The sequence below is a fragment of the Rhinolophus hipposideros genome (genome assembly GCF_964194185.1).
Source record: "Rhinolophus hipposideros genome assembly, chromosome: 23".
Taxonomy (NCBI): domain Eukaryota; kingdom Metazoa; phylum Chordata; class Mammalia; order Chiroptera; family Rhinolophidae; genus Rhinolophus; species Rhinolophus hipposideros.
The window spans coordinates 2369787-2394349 of NC_138069.1; the positions used below are offsets into that span (position 1 = coordinate 2369787).

The window sequence follows — 24563 nt, forward strand, 5'->3', positions numbered from 1 at the left end:
CTCTCTTCTCCTTCTGATACCCCTATTACATGAATGTTAGTACACTTGATGTTGTTGCAAAGGTCCCTTACATTATACTCATTTAAAAATTTTTATTGTTAGTTTGCTGTTCAGATTGGATGTTTCCTCTACATTGTCATCCAAATTGCTAAATCAGTACTTTGCTTAATCTAGTCTGCTGTTGATCTCTTCTAGTGTATCCTTCATTTTATTGTATTTTTTATTTCTGACTTGTTCTTTTTTTTTTTGGTTTCTGTGTCCTTTATTATGTTTACTATCTCTTGGTTGACGTTCTCATTGAAATTATCTGTTCCCGTAAGTTCATTGAGCATCCTTATAACCAGTGTTTTGAACTCTGTACCTGGAATATTGCTTGACCCCATTTTGTTTAGGTCTATTTCTGCAGTTTTCTCCTGTTCTTTCATTTGGGTCATGTGTCTTTGTCTCCTCATTTTGGCTGTCTCTCTGCATTTGTTTCTGTGTGTTAAGTAGAGCTGCTATGTCTCCCAGTCTTGGCAGGGTGTCTTTATGTATTAGCTGTCCTGTGGGGCCCAGTAGCATTATCTCCCTGGTTGCCTGAGCTGAGTGCTCCAGGAATGTCCCTTGCATGGGTTGTGTGTACTCTCCTGTTGTAGTTGAGCCTTCATTGCTGTTGATATGTCAGTGGGTGTGGATGACCCTCAGGCTGGCTGATGGTGAGAAATGGCTATAGCCACAGTGGAAGAGTTGCTCTGTGGGAGCTGACACCATGGAGTAGGATTTGCCCCAGCAGGGTTCTGGTGCCTACTGAGACCACCTTTTCGGTGTGCCATTTGTGGAACTAATTGGGTGGTTCTCTGTTGTGATCTCAAGCCAGCCACTGGGTACGTTTGTTCTGGGGCCTTTTAAGAAGGGCTCTGGTGCATGCCAAGGTGCTGCCTTTGCCCGGCCTGAGGCCACCTGGTAGGAGGTACAAAATGATCTGCAGCTGGTGGCTACTTGTGCTGGGACCAGAGGCACATGGGAAAGGGTACTTTGTGAACCAAGGCCAGCTGCCACCAGTGCCAAGCCTGGCACTACTCAGCAAGGGGCACAGGGCACACAGAGGTGAGCTGCCACATGCCGGGGGCTTGCAGAGCTTGGATAATTTTTAGGAAGTCTGTAGATCAGGTAAGATGGGCTGACGATGAGGCACAACCACTGAAAGAGTCTTGGGCAATTTGACAGGTCGGTGGGGTGGGGTCTCAGGGAGTCACCAGGGTGGGGCAAGCAGTGTTTACCAGATTAATGCAGGTTCAGATTTTGTGCCTGCCTGTGCCTGCAGGCTGTGTGTGGAGAGGGCTAAACACAGAACAATGTCCTTTCAGCTCTTGTCCTGAAGTTACACAATTAAAATTCTTCCTATATATCTCTGGTGCCATTTGAGCTGGTTTGAGCTTAGGGTGTTTGTGAGGGAGTAAGACTGTTTGCAGGCTCTTCAAGAGGATGCCTGGGTTTCCACAGCCCTTTTTCTCACTGGATGGAATCGCCACTGAAGGAATTTTAGTGTTCAATCATTCTTAAGTTCCTATGATAATGTTGCTTGCTCAGAGTGAGAATACTGTTTCTGGGACCCATTCTATTAGGTCATGCCTAATTGCACTTCTTTCTGATTTAAATAGACACATTTATCATACATATATTTCCCACATATACTTCGGCCCAATTCCGAGAGTTTTATCTACTGGTGTGTCTGCACAGACATGAATTGTCAAGTCTTTATGACCTGTTGTAATTGTAGCACCTTTATGGGATTTTTGAATATCTGCTGACTTAGTTCCCACCACATTACTGGCCTTCATATTTAGTTTTATTCCTGGATTTTCTGACTTGTGTTTTGGTATAAATTTTGAAATCAATTTATTTAGCTCCAGAAAAAACCCCACATTTTGACTTGATTTGTTTGAGAATATAAGCTTTCTTATCATTCATTCAAATCTTTTTTTCCATGAGTATTTTAAAGATTTCCTCATGTCAATTTTTATAGTTCTTGTCAAGGCCATGGGTATCTTTTCTTTTTCATTGCTGTTATAATTGGTGTCTTCTCTTCCATTATATATCTTCTAACTGGAATATAGACTGATTTTGTTATGTTTTATCTAGTGACTGTACTGAATTTTCTTACTATTTGTGATGGTTCCACATTTTATCTTGTGGGTTCTGGATATGCTCCAAATCTTTTTTAAAAATTGGAGCGAGTTTGAATGGCTCCTGTCCATCTCCCTGGATGGTTCTCTTGTGTGCCTGTGATGGCTAATCTTCTGTGGAAAGGAGCAGGACATAAAGGAGCAGGCTTCCCGTGACCAGAATTTTAGCAGAAATGTACTCAGTGTTACCCACTAAGGAAAGGCTCGTTTTTAGACTGAGTATGTATATCTTATTATCCATTGACTCCCCCCCCTTTTTTTTTTAAATTGGAAATGGGTTTTGAACTTGTTAAAAGACTTTTCATTAATATTATTCTCCTTAGCAAAGCAAAGATATGGTGAATTACATCTATGGGTTTCCTAATATTCAATCATCCTTGCTTTACTGGAATGAATCCTACAATGTACTATTTTTAAAAATTAAGTTGGATTCTATTTGCTATTCTCTTACTAAGGTTTTTGAATTCATAAGTTGGGTTGTCAAAATCTTCTCTTTCTGTGAGATCAGATTTATATCCTCATATATACACGTGCTGCTAGGGAGCGTGGGGACACTCTCCTCCCTGTTCGTGTCTGGAACAGTGTGAGCACTGGGATAACCCCATAATGTGGTTACCCAGGAAATCATTTCAGCCAAGGCTTTTACTGGGAGGGGGAAGTTCTTAAATTTCTCCATTTTTCCCATGGAATTTTATCTATCTTTACTGGGGTTAGTTTTGGTAAATTATGTTTTCCCTAAAATGTGACACTTTTCATTTAAGTTTATTTACATAGTTAAAACATTTCTTATGATTTCTTAAGTTTTCTGTGTTTAATGGGTATTTCCCCCTTGTTATTTCTTGTTTAGTGTAGTTTTGGTCTCATTTTATATCTGGATTAGGTTAGTCATTTCTTTTTTTCCAAATCAGATTTTTAAAATGTTAATTCGAGTGTTTTCCTGGTGTTTGGCTCGTTGATTTCTGCTTTTATTTTTTATTTTTTAGATCTTTCCATGTATATATTCTCAATTCATGTTTCCAGTTTTTGAATTGGAATTTTAAGTACTTAATAACTGTTATATTGATAGTTCTAAGTATTTAAAACAGCACCTTTTCCTCAGGCCTGAACTCTAGACCCAGACATGTGTTTGTGTGGCCATCCTTTCTAGAGATGCTGTGCTTGGTTTGAACTTCTCCTCTCACCCTGGTGTCTTGTCATCTTGACAAGGTCACTCTGTGTGCATGAAGGAACCTGCATTCCAGGTGGAAAGGAATCTGCATTCCGGGTGAAAAGATGGACTCAGGACTTCCAGGATGCTCGCTTTGTAAATTTTTAATATCTTAACCAATCTAAAGTGCCAGAGCATTCAGCCAGGCCACCTGCTCTCCCTGGGCACTCTGCCCTTCTGTGGTGAGACTGGCTCTGCCTCCCTGGGTGTGGCCCTGGCTCAGCCCTTCCTGACACTGCATTGTCCCAGCTGGTGGCACTCACCTCACTCAGGTGCCCAGAGACCTGAGGGGCTGAGCAGGGACAGAGGCATACAGTATAAGGAAGCTGGGGCTTCCTCACAGCATTGGCAGGATAGCTAGCATGGTCACAAGGACGGTGGCACCCAGAGAGGAGGAGAGGGCAGGGAGAGGCTGAGGAGGTGGGGGTGTGTGTTCTATGTAATAACGGATCCATGTTGAGAAATAGGAGACTCGGGCGTAAACTGCAGGATACATAGGGAACTCACAACCACGGCCCCAGCTCACTATTCCAATTTGCACCCAGACACGGTTGAATTCACAGACGAGTGGGCCCCCAGAGTCACCCTGGAAGAAAAGAGGAGTTGCCTGTGAACCGGGAGACTGGGGTCCGCTGCTGCCTCCTGCACAAGGGTGGCCCAGCAATCACCCTGCAGGACTGGTCCCAGAGCCCCTGCACTCCGCAGCCCCACCTTGCCCGTGCCTCAGGGCAACAGTCAGCAGGCAAGGCCCCCAAGCAGGCACAGAGCCCTGGGCTGCTCTGGCCAGTTCTGAGGCCCATGTGGCACTGGGCACTGAATGGGGCCCGTGTCCTGTCTGCACATAAGCCACCCCTGAGGTCTCCCCCCCCCAGCCTATGGTAATGTACTCCCAAGGCCCTCAGGGGCCAGGCTTTGTGGGACCACCCACCCACTCAGTAGAAGTGCTCCTAGGTGCTCAAAGCAGGTGAACACATGCAAGTCCCAGACTTGGTCCCCGTCCGCATGGTGGAACACACCTCACATGCAGTTTTCACATTCCTGAGGTCTCCGGCACACAACATGTCCGGCAGAAGATACGATGTGTGTCCATATAACCGCTGACACAGACGCAATGGGATCAGAGGCAGCTGTGCCTCCTGCAGATGGTCTGAGGAGCCTGTTGGAAAGAAGTGCAGGCCCCGTGAGAGGTCCTCCCAAGCCTCTCCCTAGGATACATCCAGCCCAACCCCAAGGCTCAGCAGGTTCACCCAGCGGCTTCTTTTACTCCTGACCTCTGCTGGCCCCCTTCTCTGCACCAGGAGTCAGGCTTTGGTCAGTGAAATATGAATATAAACATCACATGAAACTTTCTAAGAGAGACAGAAGAGCCAGGACCCTTTGGAGCCAATTTCCTTCCCACTGTTGCAGCTTGAGTGCACACAGCTCTAACAGCTCAGTGCCTGGGTGACTCTGGGGCTGACGAGGTGTGTACAAACAAGGAACCTCCGAGGTTTGCAGGATGTCACCCCATGTCCTCTCTATGCCACAGGATATAGTCATTGGTCCTAGAAACCTTGAGTTTTTCTGACCAATGTGTGAGTGGGTCTCAAGGCTCCACACCAGCCTGACCGTAAGGAGCCATTCTTATAAGCTGAAGACCTTCTGACCAGGGTCGAAGCGGGGCTGTATTTGCGGAATTCGTTTTAGAGCTGATGCATGGGTACCTTGAGGGGAAGAGAAGTAAAGGAGAATGTCAGCAGTGCCTGTGCTTGCTGCTGGCTGTGTTGGCAAGGTGATAGCAGGAAAAGAGGCACAGAAGACTTAGACGGCACACACAGAGACACAGAACACGTGCACAAGTCCACGGACTCAGAGTGTAGTGCTGAAAGGGGCTGCCCCATCAAATACAGTTAGGAAATGACTTTGAAACTACCAAGCCAGCTAAAAATCTTCCTGCGGTCTTCCACTGTGGCCACAGTGAGGCAATGGGAATGGACTGGCACTCCCTCCATAAATAAGGAGTAAACGTATCCGCACAGGAGGCAATAATTTTCCCATTGGACATGAGGCAGAGAAGGGCTATGGTCCCTGAGAAAAAGGGACAGGCCAGGTCTATGAGGGCCTCACCTCCTGCCTGGGGCACTTTCCACGCTGTGAAGTGCAAGGAGGAGCACCGGCAGCTGGAATCTGCAAGGCGCATGCCAAAGGGAGAGTGCTCCAGAGAGAAAGAGCCCCAGAAGGCAGGTACACTGGGGACTGCTGGACCCTGAGCGAGGACTACAGAAGTTACAATTCCACAGGGAGGGCAGAGAGTGGCCAGGTTGGACTTCACAGTGCCCAGAGCTCATATGGTGCTGGGAGGCTGAGTTCCAACCAATCAACAATGGAGAGTCTTATGGGATACCCAAGACATTGGGAAAGACAGTGTAGAGATGGGGAAAAATATCCCTGTCATGCTCACATGGACACCAAGGGCACACAAAACCAGGCAGAGGACCATAGTGATGATCTGGCACAAGCTGTCTCACCTTTGACAGGGCACAAAGGAAGAGGTACAGCACAGAGATGGGTGGGAAAAAGTCAACTGTAGCTTCAGTGAGTTCTTCAATGCCGGCAGCATGTCAGATCAGGATAATGGGAAACCAGAAGAGAGAGGTTGGCACTCATGGGTAGGTCTTTCCTCAGGTCTCCACTGGGAGCTCAGGAGGAATATTGGGGGCAGGGCAAGGACCAGAGAGAAGGCCCCTCAGTGTAGGTGTTCAGGAGATGGCCAGCTGCCACTGGAGACCCAGACAACAGCCTGCTTTCCTTCTTGCATGGAGCAGAAGCCTTCCACCAGTGTGGGGGATGCACTGTATATTTCTGCCCCCAGGGCCTGGCACAGATGCACTACTCTGCAGGAAGGGCAGAAACAAGACACATGTCCCTGAAGAGCCGCTGGTCCCAAGAACCGGTAACACCAGAGGTCTGCCTGGTCTACTGCAGACACAGAGGTCTGCTACCATGAGGGCAAGAAGATAGAACATTTATAAACATTTACTCACCTAATGACACAACATTAAAATATATGAAGCAAAACCCCACAAAATTGAAGGGATAAATAGAAAGTTCTATAATAATAGTTGGAGACTTCAACATCCCACTCTCAATAATGAAAGAACAACTAGACAGAAGATAAGTAAAGATATAGAGGACTCAAACATAATTATAAACCAGCTAGTATAACAGATACACACAGAGCACCCATCAACAACAGCATACATGTTATGTCAAGTGCACACGGGACATTTTCTAGGCTAGACTATGTTAGGCCACAAATTAAGCCTCTATAGATTTTAAAAGATAGATAGGACAAAAGTTTCATAACATTGCTCTTGGCACTGATTTCCTGATTACGAAACCAAAAGCACAGACAACAAAAGAAAAATCGGCAAATTGGACTTCACAAACAATTTTAAATGTTGTATATGAAAAGACACTATTTACTAACGGAAAAAGGCAACCCCAAAAATGGGAAGAAATCTTTGCAAATAATATACCTGATAAGGGATTAATACCCCAAATATATGGAGAACTCCTAAAATTCAACAATGAAACAACCAACCTGATTAAAAAATGGGCAAAGGACATGAACAGACATTTTTCCAAAGAAGATATATGAATGGCCAATAAGCACGTGAAAATATGCTCAACACCACCAGTCATTAGGAAAAAGCAAATTAATACTATGTGATAGTACCTCCCACCCATTAGGATGGCTACTATCAAACAACAGAAGACAATTATTGGCAAGGATGTGGAGAAATTGAAATCCTTTGAAAACCTGCAGCATGGAGGGTCCTCGAAAAAAATTAAAAATAGAATTACCATTTGACCCAGCAATTCCTTTTCTGGGTATCTACCCAAAAGATTTGAAAGCAGGGTCTTGAAGAGATATTTGTACACCCAAGTTCATAGCAGCATTATTCATAATAGCTAAAAGATGGAAGCAAACCAAGTGTTCACTGACCAGTGAATGGATTACCAAAGTAGGGCATACACATACGATGGACTATTATTCAAAAGGAAGGCAGTTATGCCATAACAAGGATGAGCCTTGAGAACCTTGTGCTAAATGCAATAAGCCAGTCACAGAAGGACAAATACTGTATAGTAGGTGGTTGCCAGGGGTTGGAAGGAGGGCAAAATGGGGATTTATTATTTAGTAGGTATAGTGTTTCATATGTTACAAGATAAAAAGAATTTTAGTGATTGTTGGTGGTGACGGCTGCACAGTGATATGAATGTACTCAATACCACTGAAGTGGACATTTAGAATGGTTAAGATGGTAAATTTTATGTTGTGTGTATTTTAACACAATAAAAAAAGAAAAAAATTGTGGTGAGAACTTCCCTCAAATGGTCCATGGGACAGGACCATGAAGTGAACACAAACTAACACAATCTCCCTGTTTGAGAGCTGTGTACATGGCAATGCATCAAATTATTACTAACAAACACAAAAGAAGACCATACATGAACCAGTGGAGAATTTTTTGAAGCAAGAATTAGGATGAATCCTACTTTATGCCCCTAAGGGCCTAAAAAAGAGACAAAGCACAGGCATGTGGAATGATGCTGATGTCTGAGGAGGGAGAGAGGGCTGGATCACTTCGGGGAAGGAATCCTGAAATGAGAGCCCCTTGGAGGGTGGGTACGATCCGGGCCTGCAGAGATACTGGATGCGCATCCTCCCACCCACCACACACACCCCTGGAGCGCAGACAGTTGTAAGATTAAACTGGGGGACGAGTGTAGGTGCTGGGACATGAGTGGTCATGGTTTCATGGTGACCTGAATTTGGGCTTTGGGTTGATCGTTTCTTGGATGTAGTTAAAAATGAGACTACGGAAACCTATGTTCAAGGATTGAAGGTTTAAAGCAACAATAATGCCAATATAATGTGCAGAAGTAAAACAGAAAACAATAGCATAAGGAGTTGAAGGGGGAAAGGGAGTTATACTATGTCAAGTGCTTACATCATCTGTTAAGTAGTAAATGACAAATTTAGAGGCCATGAACTGCATTCATGGATCCAGTTCTCTATGGTTTCCTGCATCTAAGCCCTTTGCCACGTGTCTCTGTAGACACTCCCATCGGGAGATGTGTTGCATTTTCCCACTCCTTAGACATGAATTATGTCATATGACATGCTTTGTCAGTGGGATGGATTTGAGCAGACTTGTTACAAGTAGAGGCTTGGAAAAGCATTGTGTCTCTCCATCAATGCCTTTAGACATGGCCCAGCAAGCCACTGGGCAGTGAAAGATGCATGGATCAGGGTCCAGTGCTCCAGCTCAGTCTATCACAGGCCACTCACAGCCATGTGAGCTTGATGAATACCTACCACCATATCGTCTGTTGTAGTGCAGCGTTATTGTGGCAATAGGTAAATGATATCGGTACCTAGAAATTGGTGGTTTCCATAAAAATAACAAAAATGTGGCATTGGTTTTGGGACCTGTTGGATGGAAAAAAGGTTCCTATAATATAATCTAGAAAAACAAAAAGAAAATGGATCGAGGAGGTTGGGAAAATGGAAACCTGTGGTATGAAGTGGCAAAACTGTTGCCAGTGGTAATTTGGAAGATAAAAAATGTACTCAATGAACTTGAGAAATTTGGCAAGATAATTTCCAGGCAGAATTATGAAAGTTAAGTGGTTGCTTCTGGCTGAGTATAAGGTACTACAAAAAAGATGAACGATTCTGAGCTCTGCCAATTCTTGAGCAGAGGCTAGAGGAAGTATAATAAAGAAGGGGCCAGCAAACTTCCTGTATGGGACCAGGCTCTTCAGGCGGGACCATCTGTGTAGCAGGTATTCAACTCTGCCACGGGAGCAAAACAGCCCCAGACAATATGCACATGGATGGGCATGCTTGTGTTCAAATCAAACTGTATTTATGAACATGGAGCTTCGAGGTTTAAATAATTTTCAGGTTTCATGAAATCTTCTTTTGGTTTTCTGTCAACTGTTTAACAATGTGAAAACCATTGCAAGCTTGCCAGCAACACAGAAAGCACGAGGCGGGACTTGGCCCGTGGGCTGTAGTTCGCTGATCTGTGTGAGTGAGAGGCTGTGTCCTCTGGATTGGAAATGAAATTACTTGGTCTCAGTCAAGAGCATGGCTGTCAGTGCCTCTTTTGAAACCTTGAAAGAATTAAGATAGCGCCTAGTAGATGTTCCCTGCTGGACAAAAGTGACTCTAGAAATCCTAAAGAGGCAGTTCCATAGCACCCTAGCTGCCCAGAGAGACAGCGACTAAATTTAAAGATAAAGATGTCAAAAAGAACTGCGGGGTGGTGTGGCTTGGGAAGCTCAGAGAGTCATGTAAAAGTGTTGCCTGTCTGGGCTAAAAGGTAATGAGATGTTCAAAATGTCGAAAGGTCTCTGGGACCTCAGGAGAGGCTGGGAAAGTTACTCAATGCGGTATTTTTCAAGGCTCTTTTAAGAACTAGCCAAGAAGGATGTCTTAGAGAATAGTGCCAAGAGCCATGGAAAACAGTGAGTCATTCAAAATCTTGGCAGGTTTATTGTAGAAACTGGGGAGCTGATTCTAAAATTCGTATGGAAAAGTAAAGGACCCCAAATGCCAGTGATGATCCTAAAGAAGAGAAATAGCTGTGGAGATCGTGTACCACCAGACTCATTATACAGCTACAGTACGGCGGCAACGCAGAGACCCAGAATAGGAGACTCAGAAGTAGACACACACACACACACACACACACTCACTCACACACACACGATCACACACTATTTGACAAAGGTGCTAATACAATTCAGTGGGGAAAGGAGGTCTTCTTGATGAATGGTGTTGGATCAAGTAGATGACCTTACAAAAGGCAAATCTTCATAAACACGATAAAAAAGGCCTTATGTATATAAGAAAGAACACGATAAACTGGACTTTGTCAAAAGTAAAAGCTTTTTTCCAACTAAAAGTCATATTAAGAAATTTTAAAAAGCCACAGTCTAGCAGAGAATATTTGCATAGCTATCAAAGTACGTGTATCCAGAATGTACAATGAATTCCTATAAATCATAAAATGTCAAGAAGCTATCACTACACAATGGTCAGCATAGCTAAACAAAAAAAAGACTAACACTGTCAAGTGTTGGCCAGGATGCGGGGCAACTACCATGTTTCCCCGAAAATAAGACCTAGCCGGATCATCAGCTCTAATGCGTCCTTTGGAGAAAAATTAATATAAGACCCGGTCTTATTTTAATATAAGACCAGGTATAATATAATATAATATAATATAATATAATATAATATAATATAATATAATATAATATAATTAATATAATATAATTAATATAATATAATATGATATAATAATACCGGTCTTATATTGATTTTTGCTCCAAAAGATACATTAGAGCTGATGGTCCGGCTACATCTTATTTTTGGGGAAACACGGTAGTGGTCTCATACATTGCCAATGGGGATACAAAATACATAGCCAGGTTATAAAGCTGTTTGGCAGTTTCTAATAAAATTAAATTTACTCCCACCCTATAGCCAACATGTTCTACTTCCAAGTATATCCCCAAGATAAACAAGCGTGTGTGTTCACCAAAAGACTGGTACCACAATATTTATTGCAGACTTATTCATATGACCTAAATACTGGAAACAATGCAGATGTCCACCTTTAGGAATACGGATAGAGAAATTTTGCTATGTTCATACATTGGAACACTACATGACAGAAAAAAAAAGATGAATAACATGGATGACTCTCAAAAACAGTGGGGTGAGTGGAAGAAGACAGACACCAGGAATCCATGCTGTACGATTTCATAAACATTAAGAATCCACTGCCAAATCCAAAATTATGAAGCTTTACCCCTATGTTTTCTTCTTAGAGTTTTATGGTAACTCTTATATTTAGGTTGTTGATCCATTTAAGTTTTTGTATATGGTGTTAACTTCACTCTTGTGCGTGTGAATATATGCGTACAGTTGTCCAACCACCATTTGTTAAACAAACTATTCTTTCCCCAGTGAATGGACTTGGCACCCTTGTCAAAAATCAGTAGGCCATAGATGTACGGGTTTATTTCTGGACTTCCAATTCTATTCCATTGGTCTACATGTCTGTTCTTATGCCAGTACCACATTGCTTTCATTATTGTAGGTTTGCAGTAAATTTTGAGATCAGGAAGTGTGAGAACTTCAACTTTGGTCTTCTTTTTCAAGATTCTTTTGGCTATTCAGGGCCCTTTCCAATTCCATATGATTTTGAGGATTGCTGATTTTTCATTTCTGTAAAACTTTGGAATTTTGATAAAGATTGCATTAAGTATGTATATCACATTTGGTAGTGTTGGCATCTTAACAATAGGTATTCCAATCCAGGAATATGATGTGTCTTTACATTTATTTACATCTTTTAAAAGTCCTTTCAGCAATGTTTTGTAATTTTCAGTATACAAGTCTTTCACCTCTTTGGGTAAATTTATTCATGAGTAATTTTTCTTTTGGATGACGTGGAATTGTTTTCTCAATTGTTCATTAAGGTGTATAGAAACACAACTGATTTTTGTGTGTGTTAAATCTTGTACTCTGCAACTTTGCTGAATTTATTATTGTCTGTAGTTTTTGTTTTATGATTCAGTGGGGCTTTATATATGTAGAATCCTATCATCTGCAAAGAGAGATAGTTCTTCTTCATTGTCAACCGGAAAGTCTTTTATTTTCTTTTCTTACTTAATTTGTCTGTCTAGAATCTGGTACAATATGGAATACAATATGGAATAAACTGGGCATTTTATCTTTCAGTCTTTCTCCACTGAGTATGATGTTAGCTGTAGGTTTCCATAAATGCATTTAATCATGTTGAGGAAGTACTTCTCTATTTCTAGTTTTCTAAGTATTTTTTAAAAAAATTATTTAATCCTGTGAAATACTTTTTATGCATCATTTGAGATGATTATGTGGGTTTTTTTCCCTTCATTCCCTTAATGTGGTATATTATTAATTTGTGTATGTTGAACCTCCGTTTTTATCCATGGATAAATCTCACTTTGCTTTATATAATCCTTTTAGTATGCTGTTAGATTCAGTTTCCTGGTATTTTGTTCAGGATTTTTACATCTGTATTCATGAGGGATAGTGGTCTGTGATTTTTTTCTTCTGATTTCTTTGTCTGGCTTTGGTGTCAGTATAATATTGGTCCTGTACAATGAATTATGAAGGGTTCCCTCCTCTCCTATTTTTGGGAGCATTTGAGAAAAACTGGTGTTAATTTTTCTTTGAATGTTTGTAAGTATTCACTAGTAGAGCCATCTGGTCCTGGACTTTTCTTGGTTGGAAGGTTTCTGAATACTGACTCAACCTTTTTACTTGTTATAAATCTATTGATAATTTTAATTGTTTCTTGAGTCAAATTTGGTAATTTGAGTGTGTCTAGGAATGTTTTCACTTCATGTAAATTATCTAATTTGTAGTATTTTCTTGTAATCCTTTTTATTTCTGTAAGGTTGGTTGTTCCCTGTTTCATTTCTGATTTTAGTTTTTAGTTATTTGTACCTTTTCATTTTTTTATAGTCAGTCTAGCTAAAGGTTTGTTTATTCTGTTCTTTTCAAATAACTAATACTGTTTCATCAGCTCTACTTTTTTTCATTCTGTATTTCATTTCTTTTTGCTCTAATCTATTATTTCCTTCTTCCTGCCAGCTTTGGGTTTACTTTGCTCTACTTTTTACAGTTCCTTAAGTCAGAAAGTGAAGTTATTTATTTGAGGTAGGCTTTTTTTTTTAAATGCAAGCTTATACAACTATAAATTTCACTCTGACTACCACTTTCACTGAATTCCATAAGTTTTGGTAATGTGTTTTCATTCATCTCATAATATTTTTAATTTGTGATTTCTCCTTTGACCTATTGGTTGTTTAAGAGTTCTAGGCTATTTTTTGAAATAAGGAAAGTAAACCTTATTGAAAGAAGTATAATACAAAGAGTAAAGGAATTGGAAAAAAAAGTAACATGTGCATAGCCAAATAAGCGTGTCCTGTATAAAATAACTGTAAAATGACTAATATTGGTTGTATAAAAACAACAAGATGGAATTCAAATTCTGGAAAACAATAACATATTAAAAATAACACATAAAACATAAGCTATATATATGTTTATACTTATAAATATATAGATCGGGGTCCTTTTATTCCTTTGGGAAATGAGTATGTTCAGGTGTGCAAGTTAAAAATTTAAGAGAAAAGATTAAAAATTGGACATTTAACTTACAAAAGAGTAGACAGTAAAATAGTAATACAAACAATCTTTTGGAAATGGAGAAAGGCAGGAAAGTATTTAAAAGAAAGCAGTAAACAGATAATACAAAATAATAATTTAGAAATAAATCTACACATGGGACTTCTGGCTGGGGTGGAATAAAGATGTCAGCAAATCCTTTCCCAATAAACAAGTATAAAACTGGACAAAATCATTTAAAAAAACCATTTTAGGGCTCTAGAGATCAATCAAAAGCAAAGAAAATTTGAAAGGTATTTATTTATGAATAACTGGTGGAACTTTGGTCGGAATGACAGAAGACTGTGACCTACAAGTATTTACCTGGGGCTTCACCATCCTGACCCCCACCCCATTCCTGCTCTGTCATTGTGGTGGTTTTACCATAGTTCGGTTGGCTTGAACACAGTTTTTCTGCCAGAGGGAAAGAACTTGATTCGGAGAGGCAGTTAAAAGCCACACTTGTAATAAACATAGGGGTGCATATATTTTTTCGAATTAATGTTTTAGATTTCTTTGGATAGATACCCAGGAGTGGAATTGCTGGGTCATACAATTGTTACATTTTCAATTTTTTGAGGAACCTCCATACTGTTTTCCATAGTGGCTGCACCAATCTGCAATCCCACCAATAGTGCACGAGGGTTCCCTTGTCTCCACATCCTCACCAACACTTGTTGTTTGTTGATTTATTGATGATAGCCATTCTGACAGGTATGAGGAGATCTCTCATTGTGATTTTAATTTCCATTTCCCTGATTAGTTGAGCATCTTTTCATATGTCTATTGGCCATCTGCATGTCCTCTTTGGAAAAATGTCTATTCAGGTCCTCTGCCCATTTTAAAATCAGATTGTTAGTTTTTTTGGTGATAAATTGTATGAGTTCTTTATATATTTTTATATAAATGCCTTATTGGATGTATTATTAGCAAATATCTTCTCCCCTTCAGTAGGGAGTTGTTGTTGTTGATAGTTTTCTTTTGCTGTGCAAAACCTTTTTAGTTTGGTGTAGTCATATTTATTTCTTTTGTTTTCCTTGCCTCAGGAGCTACATATATATATATATACATATATATATATATATATATATGTATATATATCTCAAAAAAATATTGCTAAGAGCAATAGAGTTCACTGCCTATGTTTTCTTCTAGGAGTTGTATGGTTTCAGGTGTTACATTTAAGTCTTTAGTCCATTTTGAGTTTATTCTTGTATATGGTATAAGAAAGGGGTTAAGTTCCTTGTTTTTCCATGTGTCTGTCCAGTTTTCCAGACATAATTTATGAAAGAGACTGTCTTCACCCCACTGTACATTCTTGCCTCCTTGGTCATAGATTAAATGACCACACAGGCATGGGTTTGTTTTTGGGCTTTCTATTCTGTTCCATTGATCTATGAGTCTGTTTTCTTGCCAGTACCATGTTTAAAGGCCATAGGATTTTAAACATGGTACTGGCAAGAAAACAGACTCATAGATCAATGGAACAGAATAGAAAGCCCAGAAATAAACCCATGCCTAGTAGTATAGTCTGATATCAGGGAGCATGATACCTCCAGTTTCTTCTTTCTCAAGATTGAGTTGGCTATTCGGAATCTTCAGTAGTTCCATATAAATTTTAAGATTATTTGTTCTAGTTCTATTTTGATAGGGATTGAACTGAATCTGTAGATCACTTCAGGTAGTGTGCACATTTTAACAATATCAATTCTCCTTATCCATAAGCATGGTATATGTTTCCATTATTTGTACCTTCTTAAATTTCTTTCTTCCATATCTTATAATTTTCTGAGTACAGATCTTTTATCTCCCTCATTAAATTTATTTCTAAGTATTTTTTGATGCAATTATAAATGGGATTGTTGTCATTCTTTTTTTGATGTTTCATGTGTACAAAACAACATAATGATTAGACATTTATATACCTCACAGTGATAACCCCAATAAGTCTATTACCCATCTGACACTGTACATAGTAATTACAATATTATTGACTATATCCCTTATGCTGTACTTTATATTCCTGTAACTGTTTTTTAATTATAGTTGTTATTTAATATTATTTTATATTATTTTCAGGTGTACAACATAGGAGGTAGACATTTATATAACGTACGAGGTGATCCCCCTGATAAGTCTGGTACCCATCTGACACTATACATAGTTTTTACAATATTATTGACTATATTCCCCATACTGTACTTTACATCCCCATGACTATTTTGTAACTACTAATTTGTAATTCTTAATCCCTACACCTTTCTCACCCAGCCCCCAACTCACCTCCTATCTAGTAATCATCAGTTTGTTCTCTGTATCTATGAGTCTGTTTCTGTTTTGTTTGTTCATTGATTTTGTTCTTTAGATTCCACAAATAAGTGAGATCATATGGTATTTGTCTTTCTAAGTCTGACTTATTTCACTCAGCATAATACCTTCTAGGTCCTTTATTTCCTTACTTTCTCTTTCTGATAGATTGTTATTGGTGTATAAAAATGTAACGATTTCTGGATATTAATTTTGTATCCTGTTACTTTACTGAATTCATTGATCAGTTCTAATATTTTTTTGGTTGAATCTTTAGGGTTCTCTATATAGTATCAGGTCATCTGCAAATAATGACAGTTTTCTTTCTTCCTTTCCAATTTGGATGCTTTATTTCTTTTTCTTGTCTGATTGCTGTGCCTAGGACTATCAATACTATGTTGAATAAAAGTGGTGAAAGTGGACATCCTTGTCATGTTCCTGATCTTAAGGAAAATGCTTTTAGCTTTCCCCCATTGAATATGATGTTAGCTGTGGGCTTGTCACATACGGACTTTATTATGTTGAGGTATGTTCCCTCTATTCCCACTTTGCTGAGAGTTTAGCATAAATGGATACTGGATTTTGTCAAACACTTTTTCTTTATCTATTCATATAAGCACATGATTTTTATCCTTAATTTTGTTTATGTGGTGATTCTCACCTTAACTGATTTGCAACTATTGAACCACCCTTGCATCCCAGGAATAAATCTCACTTGATCATGGTGTATGATTTTTTTAAATGTATTACTGAATTCGATTTACTAATATTTTGTTGAGGATTTTTGCATCTATGTTCATCAGGGATATTAGCCCATAATTTTCTTTTTTTGTAATGTCTGTGTGGCTTTGGAATCAGGGCAATGCTGGCCTTGTAAAATGAGCTTAAGAACCTTTCATCCTCTTGAATATTTTGGAATAGTTTGAGAAGGATAAGTGTTAATTCTTCTTTGAATGTTTGGTAAAATTCACCTGTGAAGCCATGTGGTCCAGAACTTTTGTTTGTAGGGAGTTTTTTAATACAAAGGATAAAAGAAAAAAGTAGGAAGGAACATTTGTAATTACATCAATAAATTAAGGGATTCACACAAAAGAAGTAAAAAGAATTACAAAAACATAAAGGTGGAGGAGGTGAGTAAAATTTGTAGTGATTTGAGAATGTATTTGAACTTAAATGACCATTAACTTAAAATAGACTGCTATAAATATAGCTTGGTATATATAAAGCATACGGTAACCATAAACCAAAAACCATAAGAGATGTATGAGAAACAAAGAGAAAGGAATCCATAACACTATGGAAAGCTACCAGCATACAAGAGAGCAAGAGAATGACAAAAGAAAAAAGAAGTACAAAAACAATCAGAAAACCATTAATAAAATGGAAATAACTACATATCTATCAATAGTCACTTTAAATGTAAATGGATTATATGTTCCAATCAAAAGGATAGGGTGGCGGAGAGGACAACATAGAAATGGCAGTGTGAGGAGTGCTTCCTGAAATCTCTCCTGGAAGTTACAACAAATCGAACAGCTATAATTCAACAAAGGACTCCCTGCGTGTCACAGAGGAGTGCCTGAGAGACCGGCAAATCAAATCAGCTGAAGGTGGGCAAATTAGGCGAGTGGAGGAGGAGAGAAGGGGGAAGTGCAGACACGTGGGTCATGGGGCCCCAGGACTCATACCAGAGCTCGCTGCAGCCTCGGGAGAGGGAAGAATCCCGGTTTCAGGAGCATTCCCTGTGGCCTAGAGTTTGGCCTGAGGGATCAGCATATGACTGTTGAACCCAGCATTTGGGGCAGAGACCTCGGGTGAGAACTGTGGTTTATGCCCTTATTGCTAAATAGAAAACAGAAAATAAAGACATGGAGCCTGGCCACCTCTGCCCCCACCCTCCCAGAGCTCATCCCTCTACCCTGACCCCCTGCTCCCAGTGTTAGAAGCGGGCTATAAAAGAAATGATCTGGGGTGGTCAGAGCCACAAATGCACTAGCCGCCTTTCACAGCCCACCCCGCTCCCACCTGTCTGGGAGGATCCCTGCAGGGCAACCAGAGCCACTGAGACACAAAGGCTCAACATCAGGCTGCAGGGGCAGCATTGAGATTTCAGAAGCTCAGAACTCTTTCACCCTCTACATCCTACTATGGAAGCAGTGCCCTGAGACCAAGGCGACCTGCTCACAGAAGAGCAGCCCACTTTACAATGGCTGGCCATGGTATTCTTAGCGAGTTTTTGCAGGCTAGAGAAGAAACTGCACTGATTTTGTAGAAACCACCAATCATACCCCATAGCGTCGAGGAAGCCTGCCCTGCCCATCTAGAGCTGCATTGCCAGGGGCACTGTATAGAGCATATAAAATGTATCATATATGTGGATTGAGGTTGCAAAACAAGTTGTTTACTAGTAGGGACAGAACTATGGCCACATATGTTTGAGACCGATAAGAGTAAAGTAAAAAACATGTTTTTGTGTGAAACTTGAGCATAACAAACTTGAGTGATAAACACATTTACCAAACAACTTCTGGTTATCTCCTAAGAGGTAAATAGGTCCAAGGAAAAGAGGATAAAAGCAGAACTCCAGAGCAATGCCAGGAGTAGTGCGCTGGGCACTTCAGCTAAGACCCTCCGTGAGGCTCTGAGCCAGACACTATCTGACAAAGTCCTCTGCGAGGTGCAAGCCGCGATATTGATACTCCGGAACTATCTGAAGCTCTTCCTTGCAAGACCAGCTCACTTCATACCTGTCATGGGCCCAGTCATCTCTCCCGGACCAGGGACCTTCTTCAGTTTGATTGACTCTGGGACTTGGTTCGTTATTAAGTTCTATTCTATTCTGTGTAACCTTCTGTGCTTACCAGAGCTTTGGCCTCTGGAGGGACATTAGCTCCCAAATAAAGCTGTGTTACTCACTCTATTTGAACCTGAGTGTCGGAGCTTTGTTCCCCACTCATGGGATGTAGGGCCCTGCCGAGGGGTTAATGTCCCCTTGGCTTTCAGGAATAGACTGAAAATGTGGTGACTGTCATTCACAGGCGCTATCAACAAGCACTCTGGGAGCCTGGTGGCCGGCCCTACCTCCCTAAGCTGTGAAGAAGGTTTTTTACAGCAGCAGACAACCCACAATGGCTGGGTGAGATTGCTGGAGGGCATAGATGGGTAGTGGCTGGACTTAGCATTTTTTTCTTTTCTTTCTTTTTTTAATTTCTTCTTTTTTCCCCCCTTTTTACTGTTTTTTCCCCTTTTTTTTTGTTTGTTTGGTTTTGTTTTTTTCTGCTTTGTTTTGTTTTTCTGTATTTTTGTTTGCTTTGATTGTTGGCTGTTCCTGTGTGTGTGTATTTGGGTTTTTGTATTGTTGTTTTGTTTTTTGAGGTGGTTGTAGGCCCAGCACCCGTCCAAGAGCTGAGACTACACTGAATTTGTAGAAGCCACTGACCACACCCTTTACCCCCGTAACCCTGCACTGTCTACCTACAGCTGCATTGCCGGGGCACTCTGGGAGCCTGGGTAACTGGCCCCACCGCAACAAACCACGGAGGAGGTTTGTTACAACAGTGGACAATCCAAAACAACCTGGGGAGATTTTGGTGGTGAACAGAGACTCCAAAACTGCACCACAACCACTTGGGACCAGCTCTCGGGAATTTGTGAGCCTGAGGTGGAGGCTGGCTACAGTGTCCTTGAGGCACTGTACAAGGTGGTAACAGGTCATGTACCAGCATAAGATCTGAATCTGCATTAAAGTTGTAAAAACCACTGGTCACATCTCATGACTCACTTGAACTCCATCCCTCCCAGCTAGTGTTGTATCACTGAGGTCACGCTCAGCACCAGGTCAACCAGCCAGACATATGCTCCTAAGGACTCTCTTTCAACAGCTGGGCCTTACAGGCAGCTGAAAGGGGGCAACAGGCCTATGGGGCCCTGGGCCTTCCACTAAGTTGCCTCAGGCCCAATATGGGTGAAGCCAGCCTCATTTCACAGCAAGGCCACCCCCACATGCTTCCAGAGCCAGCACAGGTAGCAGCCAACCACATACAGCATTGAGGCACCTACCAGGTAGCCACAGGCCAGTAACAGGCAGGGCTGAAATTGCCGAGCATGAGAACCCCACCCAAGAGATACCAGAAACAACATACCCAGAGGCCAGCATCAGACCACACCAGAGCGCTACCTGGTTTGACCTACAAGCAGCACATCCAAAGGGAATTCTCAATAGACACAAAAGCCCGCAGAGGTGAAGCCTCCTCTGAGGGGTCAGCTCCTACACAGCAGGTCATACACTGTGGGTATAGCCCACCCTCACAGTCAGACTGGGATGCAGTCCCACCCCCTGACAAGACAAAAGCAATCAAGGTTCAACTACAACAGGAGAGTGCACACAACACAAGGGACACCTCTGGAACACATGCACAAGAGATTAGGGGGATTGCACAATTCTACTACAAATGACACATACTACATAAGACCACCCAGCAAAGACTGAGAGACATAGGTGATCTACCTAATACATAGAAACAAACACAGTATGGCAGCCAGAATGAGGAAACAAAGAAACATGTCCCAATTAAAAGAACAGAAGAAACCTCCAGAAATGGAACTAAATGAAATGGAGGCAACCAATCTACCAAGACAGAGTTTAAAACACTGATTATAAGACTGTTTAAGTAACTTAGTGAGAATTTCAACAACGAGATAGCAAGCATAAAGGATATAGAAAACATGAAAAATAACCAGTCAGAAATAAAGAGCACAATAACGGAAATGAAGAACACACTAAAAAGAATCACCAGCAGATTAAATGAAGCAGAGAATTGAATCTGCAATTTAGAAGACAGGGTAGCAAAATTCACCTAGTAGGAACAATAAAAAGGAAAAAGAATGAAAAACAATGAAAATAGTTTAAGAGAACTGTGGGACAACATCAAGTGCAACAACATTCGCATCATAGGAATACCAGAAGAATAGAGGGAGCAACGGATCGAGAACGTATTTGAAGAAATAATAACTGACAACTTCCCTAATCTGGTGAAGGAAAATTACATACAAGCCCAGGAAGCATAGAGTCCCAAACAAGTTGAACCCAAACATACCCACACCAAGACACATCATGGTTAAAATGCTAAAGGTTAAAGACAAAGACAGAATCCTAAAAGCAGCAAGAGAAAGACAACTAGTTACTTACAAGGGAGCTCCCATAAGACTATCAGATGACTTTTCTACAGAAACTTTGCAGGCCACGAGGGAGTGGCAGGAAATATTCAAAGTGATGAAAAACAAAGACCTGCAACCAAGATTGCTCTACCCAGCAAGGCTATCATTTAAGGAGAGATAAAGAGCTTCTCAGAAAAAAATAAGCTAAAGGAATTCATTACCACCAAGCCAGTATTGCAGGAAATGTTAAAAGGCTTCTTTAAGCAGAAGAAAGGTGAAAACAAACTAACAAAGACCAGAAATATGAATAAAATGGCAATTACTATGTACCTATCAATCATCACTTTAAATGTAAATGGATTAAATGCTCCAATCAAGACATAGGGTAGCTGGGTGTCTAAGAAAACAAGATCCATGCTTATGCTGTTTACAAGAGACCCACCTCAGATAAAAAGACACCCACAGACTGAAAGTAAAAAGATGGAATAAGATATTTTACACAAATGGAAACAAGAAAAAAGCTGGCATAGCAATACTTATATTGGACAAAACAGACTTTAAAACAAAGACCATAATAAAAGATAAAGAAAGTCATCACATCACAACAAAAGGACATAACCCTAGTAAACATCTACGCACCTAACATAGGAGCACCTAAATATATAAAACAGATACTGACTGACATAAAGACAGAGATCAACAGTAACACTATCATAGCAGGGGACTTCAACACACCTCTGACAACAAGGGACAGGTCTTCCAGACAGAAAATCAATATGGAAACAACAGCCTTAAATGATACGTTGGACCACTTGGATTTAATCGATATTTTCAGAGCATTTCACCCCAATGCTGCAAAATACACGTTTTTCTCAAGTGCACATGGAACATTTTCCAAGATAGACATATGTTAGGCCACAAAACAAGTCTTGATAAATTTAAGAAAAAAATTGAAATCATACCAATTGTCTTCTCTGACTACAGTGCTATGAAATTAGAAATGAACTACAGGAAAAAAACTGGAAGACACACCAATTCATGGAGGCTGAATAACTTATTACTAAATAATGAATAAGTCAAGCATGAGATCAAGGAAGAAATCAAAAGATATCTCGAGACAAAAGAAAATGAAAATACAATACCCAAAATCTATGGGATGTGGCAAAAGCAGTTCTAAGAGGGAAATTCACAGCAATGCAGGCCTACCGACAGAAACAAGAAAAATCTCAAATGTACAGTCTATCTTTACCTCTAAGGGAATTAGAAAAAGAACAGTATAATAAGCCCAAAGTGAGTACAAGGAAGGAAATAATAATGATTAGAGTGGAAATAAAAATATAGACAAAAAGCCCAAAAAAAAAAATGGCGGCGTGAGGTGAGGCTCTGTAACGCTCCCCTGGAATTTACAACGAATCGGACAACAATAACTCCACAAAGGACTCCTTGCACAGCAGACAGGCAAGACGAAGAGGCCGACTACTGAATTCACCTCCAGGTGGGTGAATCGCGCGAGCGGGGGAGGAGGGAGAGGAGAAGTGCGGAGACGGAGCCGCGTGGGCACAGGACACAGACCTAGCTCAGTGCTCGGAGCCCGCTGCGCCCGGAACTACCGCCGCTGCGGAAGAGGGAAGGACTCGGACTGCTAGGGCTCCGCTGACGGCCCACAGGGCTGAGGGGGCAGCATACAAAACCACTGAACACAACGCTCGCTCACGGCAGACCTCGGACTAAAGACTGAGGGAAGAGGGCTGAAATCGGTGGTTTAAGCCCTCACTGCCGAGCGGAGAGCGGAAGCCTCAGGCACGGAGACTAGCCGCCCCCTCCCTACCCTCCCAGAGCTCGCCCCGCCCCCACCTGCCTGGTGCTAGAAGCGATAAAGTAGCAGTGTCGGATCAAAGGACAGAATATTTGCTGCTCTGAGAACTGTGGACCGCAGACACAGATTCGCAGCTCAACTAGTTCCGGCAAAGGGGAGGGAGCTGTGGAAGCAGGACTGGCTGTGGTGGTGGTCGCCGCCATTGCTCTGGGCCACCTCTCACAACTCACCCCGCCCCTGGCCCCACCTATCTGGGCGGATCCCTGCAGGAGTAAACAGAACTGCTGAAACAAACGGGCTCTGAATCTGGTGCAGAAAGAGCTTTGGAACTCCAAAAGCTCTTCGCATACCTATCAACCTGTTGCAGAAGACACTCCTGTAGATGTCTAGGAAGAGAAATAGTAAATCAGTGATTGCCATGAATAACCAAGGCAACAAGATAGCTCAGAAAGAAAGTGAAAAGTCTCCAGAAAAGGAACTTAGAGATATGGACCTTTGTGATTTAAATGACAGAGAATTCAAGATCGCAATTCTGAAAAAACTGAACGAGATGCAAGAAAACACAGAAAGGCAGTTTAATGAACTCAGAAACACAATCAAAGAACACCATGAGCATTTTACAAAAGAGATTGAAATCTTGAAAAAGAACCAAATAGAATTTCTGGAGATTAAGAACTCAATAGAAGAAATTAACAATAAAATATCCAGCTTAGGTAGTAGAGTTGACCAGATGGAGGAAAGAATCAGTGACATCGAAGATAGGAACCTGGAATTTACACAGAGGGAAGAAGAAAGAGACTTGAGACTTAAAAGAAATGAAAGAACTCTACAAGAACTTTCTGACTCCATCAGAAAGAGCAATATAAGAATAATGGGCATACCAGAAGGAGAAGAAAGAGGGAAGGGAACAGAGAATATATTCAAACAAATCGTCGATGAGAACTTCCCAAACTTGTGGACAGAACTGGATCCTCGAATCCAAGAAGCAAATAGAACACCTAATTACCTCAATCCCAACAGGCCTTCACCAAGGCACATTGTATTGAAGCTGTCTAAAATCAATGATAAAGAAAGAATCCTCAAGGCAGCCAGGGAAAAGAAGACGGTAACTTACAAAGGAAAGCCCATTAGATTATCATCAGATTTTTCAGCAGAAACTCTACAAGCTAGGAGGGAATGGAACCAAATATTCAAACTATTGAAAGAGAGAAATCATGAGCCAAGAATAATATATCCAGCAAAGATCTCTTTTAGATATGAAGGAGGAATAAAGACCTTTCCAGACATCCAGAAGCTGAGGGAATTTTCTAATACACGACCTGCACTACAAGAAATACTAAAGGAGGCTATTAGACCACCATCAACAGGGACAACTTGTGGCAACCGAAACATAAAAAGGGGGAGCGTAAAGGCCTGAACTGGAATATGGGAATAGAGAAAGTAAGCGGACTGAAGAAACTGGAATACTCTAAATATCAAACTTTCTTTTACATAAACTCAAGGGTAACCACTCAAAAAACATCCAAATCTGAAATATATACTGTAATAAAAGAAGAAACAGAGGGAAACATCATAGAATACTACCACACAGAAATAACAGACAACAACAAAAAGGCAAAGAAACAATGG

At 40.9% G+C, this 24563-nt stretch overlaps 1 protein-coding gene across 1 annotated transcript in view; it reads right to left on the bottom strand.

The window, feature by feature from the left end:
• Nucleotides 1-3709: 3709 nt before the first annotated feature.
• Nucleotides 3710-24563, bottom strand: part of PRSS38 (serine protease 38) — a gene marked incomplete at its 3' end in the record, with an annotated part of 46204 nt that continues 25350 nt past the window's right edge. The window contains exons 4-5 of the mRNA XM_081036285.1: nt 4389-4528; nt 3710-3958 (exon numbers count right to left, since the gene is read on the bottom strand). Of these exons, the coding sequence (XP_080892411.1) occupies nt 3710-3958; nt 4389-4528 (389 nt within the window). The remainder of the gene's footprint in view (nt 3959-4388; nt 4529-24563) is intronic.